Raw genomic sequence first — 14,321 nt, forward strand, 5'->3', positions numbered from 1 at the left:
GAGTTCTGCTGTTCCCTGCAATCAGCTCTTACAGATTTCTCAATCTTACTTATTGCTTATTTACCAGTCCTTAAACTGCGCAATGTTCACAAAATCTTGGATGATCAATGAAACAATGAAGTATGTATTGGAGCAAAAACTGATCGTCAGGCTTCTAATAACTAAAATTAGAAAGTAATTCAGTGCAAACCAAGTGTAAAAGCTTTTTACCTTTTCTTCCACTTCACGTCCTACTCCAGGTAAATTCAGTGTTCTCAAGAAATCGGGACTGTCCGTGGCCTAGAAAACAAGATTGCCACAGCTAGATATTAAAATGTAAAGGATATAATAAATTTGGTTCAAAGGACTTTTGAAATCATGCACATTAGGGCCGGATTTTTACCCTGTTTCCTGTCACTGCAGGATTGATGGATAAACAATTCTTGTTCCTAAATGCTGTGAGTTTCTCTTTGCTGCACCTTGAATCACTGCTGTCTATACAGAAGCAGTTGCTGCTACAGGACACTACAAAAGGCAAACCATTTATGCTTCCTTAATAAAATACCAGATTCCAAATCAAAAGAAAGAATCATCAATCATCTCCTCATAACTTTATTTTCTCCTGACCTACACCTAAGGGAAAAATATAGGAAGCTAATCAGGTATTACCTCTGCTGCAAAGAGTTTCAACTCCAGGTTCTTGACAACTCCTCTTCTTACAGAGCAAACTGGCCCCCCCATAGCAATCAAACCCTATCAGTCACTAGGACTCCTGAGCTAGTGTCCCTCTCTAAGCCACCCCACAGAAGGGGATTTTTAAGGTGCAGTTGTTGAAGCAGCATTTATCACACCTAGAAACATGGTTTTTAATGTGTTTATATCACACTATTACTTCATAACCTAATGAATGTTGGGATCCCATTACACCAGATGCACTTGACAGTATAAAGCCTAAAAAAACAGCTTTACAAATACAGGTTAAATGAAACCCTGAACTCTTGCCATCGATCCAAGTTACTCAGGAAAACCAGAAGTCACAAAGGAACACAGGAAACCTGTCTGAAGAGCAGCACTATGTGGTCCTGGCCACCAGCTCCTGACAGGACCCACCTCGTCCCCCCAGGACCTCTGCAGATAAACACACAGAGGAGTGACAAGGCCAACGGCAGAGACGGGAGCAGGGGCAAGCTGCCATGCACCAGGAATCTCTGATAAAGCAGGTATGAGTAGGGCACAAAAAGGGAAAAATAAAATATTACGCTTGTAGTAGGGAGTATCTGTCAGGCAGAAAAAGAAACCTTACTTTAGCTTCATTTTTATCCTTCCAGACTGCAGAAGGAGAGGTGTGAGTGTGCAGGCCCTACCCAAATACATGGCTCCCTGACAGATCCGACCACAGCCATGAAGGAAGTGGTCACAGAGGAGCTATGTTGTCCCTTTGAAGACGGATGAAGAATTTGGGGCACCTCAGCCATAAATCTCCTTTCTGTCTGTTTGGCTGAACACAGTCATGAGCCACAGAGGACGATTAGTGCTTTTGCCTTTCACACAAGCAGGGGTCCAGCATTCATTCAGCTTTGTAAGGGCTGCGTGTGCATGGTGGGTTGCTGAATGCCTTCCCCCAAGGGTTTCCAGGCACAGAGTCAGCCTCCTCCAGGCAGGGAAGGATTTCCCTCTGTCCCCCGTGCTCCCTTCAGCCATTACATTGGAACAAAACAAGTCTTGCCTTAGAGGACTTCCAGAGAGCTTCCAGCACTCACCATGCTGCTTTGCTGTCTGAATGAGACCTTTCTGGACACCTGAATGGCCGCAGTTCCTGGTAGCAAAATCTTCATGGATAGTTTGAATAATTATTTGAATTATACTGGACATTTGGAAATTTGGCTATTTACTCCAAGACCCGGGATTTTACGGAGTTAGGCTCCAGACCCCTCTCATTTTGAAACGATTGTTGCCATTTGACGGTGTGCTCAAATTTCCGTGCTGGGAAGTCCCTATTTCAAGACATTTTCTGTTTCAGAAAAAATTCCTGTCTTCTACCTGCACTGTGAGTGGTGTCTGCACTGCTGGAAGTCTGGAGCAAACATTCAAACCAGAACCCTGCTGCCTCCACGCTGCCCTCACCCCATGGATACGCTGATTTAGAGTGCTTACTTTATTACCACAGTCTGAGGTTCCTGCGTCCTCTTGAGTCTCAACCTCCATGGGGCTACTGAGCAAGACATCCTCCTCCATACTAGCATTTGCCTCCCCCATTGTCCTCACAGAAATTGTCATTTGTGGAGGCTGCCCAAATTTTATATTCTTGGCCAACTGTTGCTGAAAAACAAGAAAAGAAAATAATTTTTAAAACTGGTATTTATATTATGAGCAAAACCAGTCAATCTAGCATGTGCCCCTTCTCCACCTGAAAGCTGCACAGAAACATTCCAGGAAACTTCTGACTCTGGAGAGAAAAACAAAACAAAACAAAACAACAACAACAAAAACGCTGCCAAAACCCACACAAATAACTTCATGGCTCACACCGCTGCAACCTGGTGGGCACCCCTTCTTCCTCCTCCCTGCAAAGTGACTAAGGTCAGGAATTCACCGCATCATTTCTGATTTTGGATGACTGAGTTCTTGTCAGTGTTGCAAAATTTTGCAAATTTACTGTGAGCTTTGAAACATTCTCTCTCTCTTTTTTTAATCTGTGTCACAGTGTAAGGCTTTGTTTATAAAAGTTAATCAACAGTTACACCGCAAAGAAATATGATTATGAGCCAAGTGTATACTGAGAAACTAAAAGTGCCTCAAAAGGCAGCTGTTTTCTTCTTCAGGCCCCAAACCCTGCATCTCATGCATCTGTCATTCTTAAAGATATCCTCAGTGTAACGTTTCATTGTAAGTTTTAAATGTTAAGGGTTTGGCACAGCCCTGCCTTACAGGAGGCAAACACCCAAAGGCTGGGAAGCCCAGCTTCTTTTAGATGTTTGATCGCACCATGCAGCCTTTGAAAGTGAACTTTTTGCAAAAGAGTTAGAAGTTGGAAATTGCAGGCATGACATTTTGTTCTTCTACCACTGCAGTCACGTGTTTAAATATCCTTTTGGTAATCTCCATAGATGCATGTCGGGCTCAGTTAAATGACCTTGGTCTCTTTTGGTTTGTGCAAGAAGGCTTGGAAATGAGCAGCCAGAAATCATGTTCTGCTCTGAAATCTAGCTGTCAGGTAGAAGCAGAAGGAGAGATTAATGTTTCCTGCCCGCACCTTCCACTTCCAGTCTCATCAACTCCAATGAGCTTTCCCAGTCCCTCAGTATGCAGCCAGTGGACAGGTATTTCCACAGGACTCAGCACCACAACACCACAGCTACCACATATGAGAACTACACCATGAAACAGTGGCTGGAGGGACCCACACACAGGGGAGCTGCAGAACGGGATCATCAGGCTGTGCTCCAGACCAGGTTCACTTCATCCCTGATTTTATTTTTCTGAAGGTTCAAGAGGTACATGACAGTTTGTCTGCTCACACCCAACCTGAGTGGCTGCTGATACAGTGCCCTTCAGTGTGAAGTGAGGGGCAGGGCTGCACACCTAATAAAAAAAATTAAATACTGGGAATTTAGGAAAGAAAAAAGTAATTAAATTTTTAAAATATTCTTCAGTAACTGGACCATGACACAAGCTCACTTTTATTTAAGGCAAAGTAATTTGCTAAAATGTGATACCATTTAACTGACATCTTTACAGCATGAATAACTTGAGAAAGAAAACTCCTAAGTTAAATTGCTCTGCGTTGGTTGGCACCTGCAGCAGATTACAAAGCTTAAGACTTTTAAAGCACTCTTTGTGTTTGCACAGGAAATGCCACAGAACAAACTTTCCATATTAACCAGCTGAGAGCCCAGATCAGGCTGTACATCTCCTCTTTCACTCTAATTTGGCTCCTCTTCTGCGTACATGCCTCCTTGCATGCATGTTGGACTGGGCCCCCCGACACCACATCGCTCCTATGGCTCCGTGCCTGGAGGGAATCCAAAACCGGATCCACTGAGCTGTGTACTCTGGTCAGTGAAAAATCATTACAACAGAGTGCTCTATTTCAGCTGATTTCATTCAAACAAGACTTACAAGAAATATTGGTCATATTTTGTCTCCAACCCAAATATCTATTTTTTAGACTGTTTCGCAATGCCCAGATATCTAAATAAATTAAACTATGTTTTCTAGTCAGATATAATTGTGGAATAACAACTTAATCAACAATACATGTCCCAAGAAGAGCCATACTGTTGAAATTCCCCTTGGTCCTGTACAGTCTCTCACAGTGACACAAAACTCACATGCCTTGGGAATATGTAAGAATAGGGTGAGCTCATGCAGAGATTTTCCTTGTAAATGCTCCAATGATTTGTGGCATCCGAGGATTCTGGCATCAACAGCCAGTGGGAACTATTCTTTTATGAATTTGTTTCATTGCTCTTTGAACTTTAACAAATATTTCACGAGTAACAGTGCTGTATGACGACGAGTTCTACAGTCCAACAGTGCATAAAGAAATATTTGTTTTGGTTTGAAAGTGTTACTTGTTACAACTGATTCTCATGTGTTCCCGTGCTGTGAAAGACTGAATAATTGTCCTTTATTCATTTTCTCAATTCCACTCATGATTTCATGCATCTCTGTAATATTCTCTCTCTTACAATGTCTTTTCTAGGCTGAAAATACAGTTTACCCAACTGTTCTTTCTATTGTAGTGAATCCACTTCATTATTCAGACAGGAAAATCTGCAGAATACCTAAACAAGCAAAACATCCTATGCAAACAATTTTTTATTTTTTTAAACCAAATAGAGAGAAAAAACTTGAAAGCATTCTAGAAGAAGTTATACTGGTATAGCTAGAGGTTTTAGAAAGTAAACTAGATGTAAAATTAACCTGTAAACCTATGGAAAAGGTGAAAAATAAGAAGTATTACCAAGGGTGTTTTGGATGTAAGATGCAGGGAGGAAACTATTCCACTCCCCACTACTGGAGCAGGATGTGGTTTGGGGCATTACACTTCAAGAAAGATTTTAGGAGAGTCCAAAATGGAAGAACGGTGAAGAAGCGAACTGTCTATGGATCTGCAGAGATACGTAGTTGCAGCAAATCCAGATGCAAATGAAGATTTCAGTGGCAGTGGACCACTTACAGATGCTTACATGTTAACAGCAAGACTCTCTGGAGAAGCCTAGAGATACAGGATCTGTGGCATTTGTCACCCATGTCTCTCCTTGGAGACTAGGAAAAGCAAAGCAGATATGAGTAGGGAAGATGGAAGCTCATTTTTAGGGCTTAATATGATCACAGGGAAAAGGGGCTCTGCCCTAGGAATCCTAGAATGATTAAGATAGCTGTGTAATAAATGAGTGTTACACAAAACACTAAAAAATGTAGCCCAGTAATTCCTACATGCAATAAGCCATATGCCAAACTCAACCTTTAGTATTTCTTGCAGCTGACTGCCACAGTCTCATGGAAGCCAGATGATCTGAGAGACCTTCAGTGAAGGCAAGATGTGGAGAACAAGCTGTTCTCCTGCCTCCAGGGGAAGCAGCACTGCCACACCACAGGACTGCCACCTCAAAAAGGAGACAACGGCTTAGACGCATCAAGATGCTAATGCTCAAAACAAGTTGCTATAGGTTTTGTGGGTCTGAAACATGAACTGTCTTCTGTTCATTGGCTGACCGCTTCTGGCAAATATCAGTAGTAGGAAGAAGAGTCACAGCTGCAAAACGCAAGGAAGTGGATCTAACACTTTGATGCAAGGAAGTAAACCTACTAACATATGAAGGGGAAGGATGTTATAACAAGCTCCCAGAGTTTCTTTTAGGTTTGTTCTGACACACTGCTAGATTTAGATTTTAAACATCCCTTATGTCTCATTCACAGTGCTGTATGAGAAGTAAAACACCAGATCTCAAGAAACTGAAAGTTCAGCATTAAGACCCATGCCTGGGTACTGTCTCTTTGTGGGAGCAGATTCAGACTGGCTTTATACACTGGATCTTAAAAACTACGTGATGATAAATCTCAGCAGACCCAAAGAACAAAGAAAAGGCTGCTTTTACAACAGCAGATGGTTTGAGTCCACAGAACACAGCTTCTCGTTACACAAAGGCTACTGTAGGTTAACAAGAAGTCAGGGTTTTCTCAGCCTGACCTTGAGCACACACTAAAATCTTCGAACATGACCAAATCCATTTACACAAAGTGTAATAAGATGAATGCTGCCCATCTGAAAATCAATAAAAATAAATGAGAGCTATTCCAGAAAGAACAAATTTACCTCGCACGCATAATCAGGAAGAGAGAATTCCTACAGTATAAAGCTGAACCACTGCATACACTTGGCAGCTTCCCAGGCTGCTACAGAATTTTGCACCATTACGCAACATTTTCTGTGGGTTTGTCAACACTCCAAAGTGAGCAGAAATGCAAGGCAAGAGGGGGGAAACACTTGGTGAGATCCAGCATCATCAGTATTAAATGGCTTGGATTTCTATTTTGAAATTCAGAATAGAAAAAATTTCAAAATCCGTTTCAGCATTTTACCAGTTGGGCTTGTAAGCATGGTGCCTCTTCCAATTAAGTTTTCCAGGAATGTTCACTGTACCATCACCCCCCCAAATCATAAAGATTAAAATCAGCAGAGCTTTTGATCTCTATTTGGAATACAGCAAGTTCAGAGCCACCACAGGGCACTGAATCTTGGCAACACTTCCTTACTGAGGAGCATCTTGCCAGGCAAATGGAAACTGGAGATGCTGTGCTTCCGCCGTGACATACAAGCCTGGGCAAAACCACAGTAATGACCTGGGACCAGGAGCTGGCCACAGAACTGGTTTTAAGGAGCAGAGCGCTCTTCAGAAGAGACAACTGTCTTCTCTTGCTCCACCACTTGAAGAAATGCAGATGCTCCCAGTGGGATTAAGCTTGCAGAAAGAGACTTCAGAGTAGCTACAAGCTTCTGATAACCAGAGACCAAGTCTTGGTGTTTTCTGTGACTACAAAAGTCACACAGAAAACAGTCTCCATCTAGAATAGTACTGCAGAAAAAAAGGGTGGTGTATGGAGTGCATAAAATCTTCAGATAAGAATGACAGTCCAAATAACTGGTCAGACCTGGGACTCAATGCAGAAGCCAACCTAAAACTGTGCAATGGGATTTTGGCATGATTTTGTTCTAGAACTCCAGGAGCAGTTGCAGAAAATCACAGCTAGGGAAACGGGGACCTGCTGGGCAGCAGGTTTTGCAGATACAACAGGTGGCCCCTGGGCTTGTCATAAGGAGCCTTTCCATGAGGTTATGAGAAAGATCCATGGACATTTAGATGAATATGTAACTCCTGTGTAAATGTATAAATAGTTAAAAATGTCATTTATAATCCATAATGCATTTCCTTTCTGACTAAATGCTCTAGATATCACTGTCATCAGTAGACTGGGAGAAGCTGAATCAAGGATGTTGTTACAGGCTGGGTGGTAGCTATACAAAAATGATAAAAATAAACCACTGTCCTTCAATTTTAAATGAAAAAGTAATCACACTTTTGATATCAAGCAGCTGAAACACTCCCCCTTAAAATGCAGGCACGTGACCATGCCTAAAAAAGGCCTGGGCAAAGTTCACATGAGCTAGAGCATATCGCTGGCTTTCACTGTGACTTTCAAGGCTGACTATTTTTGCTTTAATTTTCTTGAGTTACCAGTGAAGATGATTCTTAGCAACTCAAATGACTGCACTTTTTATGATATCTCTGAGTTCATTGAAGGCAATAATTTCCATTGGTAATTTTAAGGTGAGTTTGGAAACCGGAGAAGCCAATCCTACAAAATGAAATGTTACTCAGAGAAAAGCTAACATGCTGAAACCAAGGCAACAGACAGGGAGGGCACAGCTCCCTGCAGAAGTCAGTGGGCCTTGTATCCAAAAGGCACTCCAGCTTTCTGCAAGTCAGACCCAACTACCTCACACCTTTTCCCAGAGTCAGCAGTCATATAAAATATAATGGTTTCTAGCCTGGAAAGTAGCATGCACTGAATCTACTTGATCCAGGGAAATTTAAGCTGAAAAAACAGCACAGAGAAATTGAGCTCTCCTAGTGTGGTTTCTACTTCAAAGTTTATCCCCTGTCAGCAGAGCCAATGCTGTTCAGGTGCTCTGTCTGCTGACAGCACCGGGCAGGAAGAAGGAACAATCTCATCCTGAAGGTTGGATCTGTCTCCTGTGCATGACCTCTCACTCCACCAGAAACGATGGACCGTGGCTAGACTTCGAAGGGAAAACAAATCAGTGGTATGCCACTAGTCAGCTACAGGGTAATGGCACTTGCACAGCATTAAAAATTTAGCAGCATTTTGACAGGACAAGTGAACATCCTGAGCAATAAACTGAAACATGCTTCTGAAGGGCAACTCTTCCAAGGTCTAGAAAGGCACAGAGTTGGGAATCTTACAGATGTAGTAGAAGTAAAGCAAAAAATTAGAGCATTAATGGAACAGAGTTCTGGAAAAGAAGAGAAACTAGGTCATGTAAAGCTCTTTAGAAGCAAATACCCAAATGTGTTGTTTATGTAGTTACTTATGTGCTGTTTGCTTTGGAGAGGTAAACAAGGCCACCTTTTATAAGAACCAATGACAGGACAGGGAGAAAAAGGAGAAAAAAATGTAATACATATAAAATGATAATTAATCAGCTTTGGCAAGAAGTCTCACTGCATGCCATTCCCTGCCATCAACACCACCCTCATTTCTTCACTCAGTAGCACATCTGTAGCTCTCAGACATACAGATCAGGATATTCCAAAATGTTGTGTTCCATTTAAATGAATTCTGTAAGATGCAGATATTCCTGCAGATTTGTGTGCAGCATCACTGCCACACCTTTCAAGACCAAACCTTAGGTCTTCTGCAGATTATTTGCATTATTTACATGCATTTTAGCCAGACAACCTACACGGGTGAAAAACTACCCCAAGGCTACCGAAGAGGAAACCCACCTTAATCCACATTTAACACATTCTGGACACCATTTTTCCACCACATTTTAACTACTTTTCCCACTTACAATTTCTTACCTGAAGAGTTTTGACTTTTCCTAAAACGTTCTCCTGTGACATTGCTTGGATGGCCTGTTCACCTTCTGTTCTCCCATCAGGTATAAAAATACTGTCATGGGAAAAAGCTCGACTGCCCATAGAATAATGGGAGGACCTAGAAAAAGTAGTTAAAAATTAAATAAGCACAGCAATAATTTATGAGAGTGACCCTTTGCATCATAGCTGCCCTGCTGTACAGATTTCCTCTCCCTCTTGTCTTCTACATAAAAGCTTTGAACATTTTTAGAAGAGAGGTTTCCAAACATGTTCTGTTATCAGAAGTTTAATGGAGGTACCAAATTCCTTCCCGCATTTTTCCTCCTTGGAAGGACACAGAGTGGGGTGTTTTTAATAGCTGTGTTGAGAAGTTTAATTGATTCTCCTTAGAAGTCTCAAATGTAAATTCTACTTTTAGGCTACAGAAAGCTGATGATGACACATACATTACCAGACAGAAAGCCTGCAGCCATGCTTAGTCTCAATGCTTGGGACCTGCTGCCATTCTTAGTCAAAGACAGTCTGCAGGTCCCCAGCAAAGGTAGCTCTGTAACACAAAAAGAGGTTATACACTCTAGTAACCTACTTCCAAAGAGCTACCTTGCTTAGCCAATTACTTAGCTGTTCCTATCATCACGTCTATGATCACACTGACAATAAAATGTTATCATCAAACCCCTGAACTGATAAGAAGTTTATTACATCAACCCAAGTGGGTTTGATTGGCAACAGAGAGTGAGAGATGCCCATGTGTTAAACTAGAAACCAATGCCAAGGAGGAGAGCGTGTCCTGAACGACCCAGTTACATGGCTCTGCTCTAAAGGCATGGGCAAAGGGAATAAGCAAGAAGTTGTTTAATTTACTGGAAATTTTGAAAGCTCATCAAGAAAACTGAGAAGTAAAATAAAAGGTTTGTAGGTTGTTACTCTAGGGTTTTGAGGGCTTTCTGAGGAAAAAAGGTTTGAGTTTGAAAATCATGTTTTGTCACACCTAGAATATTTCGGGGTGAGTGGAAATCCAGAAAAATACAAACATTATATAAGCCACAGTAGAAGAAGACTGAACCACTGAGAGCTCTTAAATATCTCCTTTTCGTAACCTGTAAGCAACTCTATGGAACTCATTTATAGCTTCAGTAAATAAAAAATATTCGAAAAAAAAGAAGATACTTTTTATAACAATCTAATAAACACAACATTCTGCATGTGATAAAAACATTATAAACAATACTTCAGCAAAAGCAAGGAAGATTATGCTTCCAGACAGAGGGGTAAGTAAAACAGCAAGACAAATTAAAGCGTCACATACTTAAGAAAATCAATATACTATCTTTTCCTCTCTTTCAAAATGTGCAAATTGTTTATAAAGTGTTCAAGATATTTCTGTTCTTTTTCTGGAAAAAAAAAATAAAAAAAATAATTTGGAATATATTTATTACATTTTTGTGTATTTTTTTTCCTGAGGGATGAACATAATCTTTTTAAGTAAAAAAAAAAAAAATCTTTTCTTACCAAGGACCAATGTTATATAGGGTTGCATTGATGTTTTATAACTGATCAAATGATAGGCTCTTCTTGACTTTCATGATAAAATCTATTACATGTAACCTGAAAATAATGGGGGAAAAAAGCCCCCTCACATCTCCTCTCTCCAGTGTATATATAAAATACATTTACACTCAAAAAACCATCAGTCCAAGCTTTGGGGGAGAACACACACAGGTCTCTATGTCATTTCATCCTCCACGCATTTACAGACTAACTGAACAGCTATTTTTTATCCAGAATTAATATTTGAACAACATGCTTCATCTGAAACAAACAACACACCATATTTTGCAGCATTTTTAGTCACCAGAGGAGGAACATTTAACTGACGCTATATTCTATTTTAAATCTTTTTTTAAAAATAAAACTCACAACTTGATTGCCTTTGGCTGCTAAAAGTAACATACTTTCTTTTAGAAACCTTTTATTAGAAAAACCATAAAAGTACATTTTTAAACCCTCTTCTAAAAAGGTTTCTATACCAAATTATCATGACTCAGCCTATACACAGAGCTGTGGTAAAACTGTGTGGCAGTGGAATATATCTACCTTCCTTGGCCATCCAGGAGTCAGCCCATGAACCACAATTTGAGAAAAGCCCCTTAAACAGAGACAAATTCCTATCAGACCTGCCTTGTGAAATGAGGGGTTTGACGTGAAGCTGAGTGAAAGCTGTCCTCTCATACAACCATGTAGGTCCCAACTGAAAGCTCCAGCATTGCATCCAATGAGGGGGAAAAAAAAAGTCCATATTCACAACTAAAACTAAGGGAAACATGCAATATTTGACAAACCAGCCCATGCCCACCCCTCCTGCCACTGCGTGGCTCAATATGTGAAACTGCTGCAGGTGCAGAAGGCAAGGCCAGTGGGAATTTATTGTTTACTCTTCACCTTTGAGCTGCGAGATCTGCTGATGATGCATAACCCAGGTCATATTGTGCTCCACAGAAAATCCTCTCTCAGAGATTTTTCCAGCAATCCTGTGGTTCAGATACTTGTGGCTTTGTCTCACAGCTATTGACTGTGCATAAGACACCATTCTCCCCTTTTACTGTCCAGTGGGTCGGCATTCTCAAAATTAGACAGCTTATGTTTATACCTATTATTTGTTACACCTAATTAGTAGGTGAGGACTGCAATTCAGGCACCAAGGAGTTCACTGACTTGTCTGCAAGTTGTTTGTGACCTTACTAATGAATCTGTTAATATTTAAGTTGGAAAGAGCCAACCTGCAGCTTCTGAACTGAACAGGGTTTGTTAGCAGTTCAAACCTCAAACTTCAGCTGAGCAGCAGCAAGGATGCTTTGGCAGTAGAAACTGCCCAATAATCTCAGTCCCTGAAATGGAAGAGCAGCTGCTGAGACCAGTGCTGGTGGACTGCCCAGGACAGTCCATGGCTGTGGATGACCTTCCCCATCCTGCTACAGAGCTGAGGAAACCTGTAGTGACCTGGTCTCACCTCCTGCCTGCAAATTAAACCAATGAATCTCCTGACTGAGATAGACAGTACAGCAGCTTTTAGCTATGTACAGATTTGGGTTTATGGCTAGTGTGATCAGACTTGTTAAAATAGCACTTAAGAGCTCCCTTTGGGACACTGGGTCATGTAAAACAGCATGGGAGCTTCATGTGAGCTGGAATCATAAGAACTTCATCATGAAAAGTCCAGCCCAATTTGACAAGTGCCCACAATGGTCCTGATGGCAGGTTAGGACCACAACAAGCACATACAGCATCTCCATCTGATGCTCTCCCATACACCGACAGCTTTCAGTTTAGACACTTCCTCATTACATGGCATCACGCATTTTTGTTTCATAGAGCTGAGGCCAAACATATTTGAAAGCTTTTGTCTGGTTTTGTTTTCTTATTAACTTGCTACCAAAACAAACATACTCCACATTGTCAGAAGACATGAAACATTCGCAAGAAACACCACAGTGAATTAACCCAAGAAACCCCACAGTGAATTAACCCAAGACTTCTCTCTGCTGTATCCCCTCCAAATGCTTTGCAGATACACTGGATATTTCAGAACTGGGCAACCGAGAAATTTTGCTAGCCTCATCTCCAATAATAGGTAAAAATGTTTTAAGAATTTTGCTTAAATGTCTACGCAGGCTGAAGCACCTTGGAAAAAAACATATTCGCAGATTATACTAACCTAGCTTCTTTTACAAGCAAGTTTAAATAGTATTTAAGGTGATGTCCAGGCAAGTTTCGATAGTCTTTAAGGTTATGTCCAGGGCTCCTGAACATTCAGAAGGGTCTTTTATTTTACTTCCTTGGAGCCTACAATCCTTTAATATCTTCCCAGCTGATGAGTTTGACAGATTATACCACAAAGGTCCTTTTTCCAACTCTTTTTTTCACTCTCCTCATGTTCTACTTTTGGAAAGACTGAATTTCTTTTAAGTCATAATACAGTATGAATAATTGAGTTTCCTTCACCGCTACCACCATTCCCTTCTCTGAAGCTTTTCGTAGAAGCTTGTATACAATAACATCTTCACACATCTACAGACTATGCTTCAGAAAGCCCTTCCCTCAATTAAAAGGCACGTTGACATCAGGAATGGCTTTCAACAGATTCCTGGTAAGGCAGAGACCTGGGCTACAGTCATAGCCATGTTTGAAGGTATTAGTTTCAAGCTGCCATATCAGTTCCAGGAGATGTGGGAAAACAGTGGCATCGGTTTATGAGCACTTCTGTTGACAATACTGATGATGACACTTCAGAGACTGTTTGTGCTGAAAACAATTGAATCATCATCTGACTCACTTCTAGAAACCTGACTAAATTAAATGAATTATGGATGTGCTATACTAAAATACAAAGCACTTCTAGCAAATCCTTAAAGATGTTCTCTCTGAAGATGTGTTGCAATGCAAGTATCATGTTCCACTCTCAGTTTCAGTACATACATTTTCAACTCATTTTCTCATACTCAAAGCAAAGTTATATTCCATTAATTCTCAGTTTTCTTTGCCACACCTGCGTCTCTCTCTTCAGATATATGAAGATATGCCAGAATACTTGGTTAGTCAGCAAAACTAAGAACATGTTTTTCACCTTATTAGATGAAATTCTTAAGAACTGCTACATTTTTGAGAATGGGGTTCTTTGATACACATGGGCTTTGGCATAAGAAGAGTGCACCAGGATGTGTCTTTATCTTGAGGGTAGCTCCAAGAGCATAAAAGTACAGCAGAACCAACCATGTCACAGGAGTTTTACAAATAACGAAGCCAGTAGTGTCAAATGGGTTGGAAACAGAGCAAAACATGGAGTACAAGGACTACACCACATCTTGGCCATGGACATAATGCAGACCCCTAGCTCAGGTTTAACTGTATTTAGCTGTAAAAAGAGCTGCCTTAAATACATCTCTCCACTAATTAGTTTTCTTCTGCACAAAATCAATATGTTTCTCAGACTCTTTGTTTAACTCAGTGCTGATAAATTCATTCCTCTGGAAAGGGAGAACACCTTCTGTCTGTTCTATTTCAAACTTCCGGAAGAATCCCAGAAAACCCCATGTAAAACAAATTACATAGATATTGGAAGTATCATAGCTGTAGTATATCTGTATATTAATTTGGTTTGTCAAAACCTCTGTGCAGTAACCCCTCTTTCCATTAATCACTCTTGCTGAGGTG

The 14,321-nt window shown here is 40.8% G+C and overlaps 1 protein-coding gene across 1 annotated transcript in view; it reads right to left on the reverse strand.

The window, feature by feature from the left end:
• The window catches only part of KIAA1211 (KIAA1211 ortholog), a 21,495-nt gene extending 12,283 nt beyond the window's left edge, over positions 1–9,212 (reverse strand). Inside the window, exons 1-3 of the mRNA XM_008942666.1 lie at positions 9,093–9,212; positions 2,134–2,298; positions 211–279 (exon numbers count right to left, since the gene is read on the reverse strand). Of these exons, the coding sequence (XP_008940914.1) occupies positions 211–279; positions 2,134–2,298; positions 9,093–9,212 (354 nt within the window). The remainder of the gene's footprint in view (positions 1–210; positions 280–2,133; positions 2,299–9,092) is intronic.
• Positions 9,213–14,321: the final 5,109 nt, after the last annotated feature.

Source organism: Merops nubicus, unplaced genomic scaffold (assembly GCF_000691845.1).
Source record: "Merops nubicus isolate BGI_N331 unplaced genomic scaffold, ASM69184v1 scaffold20286, whole genome shotgun sequence".
Taxonomy (NCBI): Eukaryota; Metazoa; Chordata; class Aves; order Coraciiformes; family Meropidae; genus Merops; species Merops nubicus.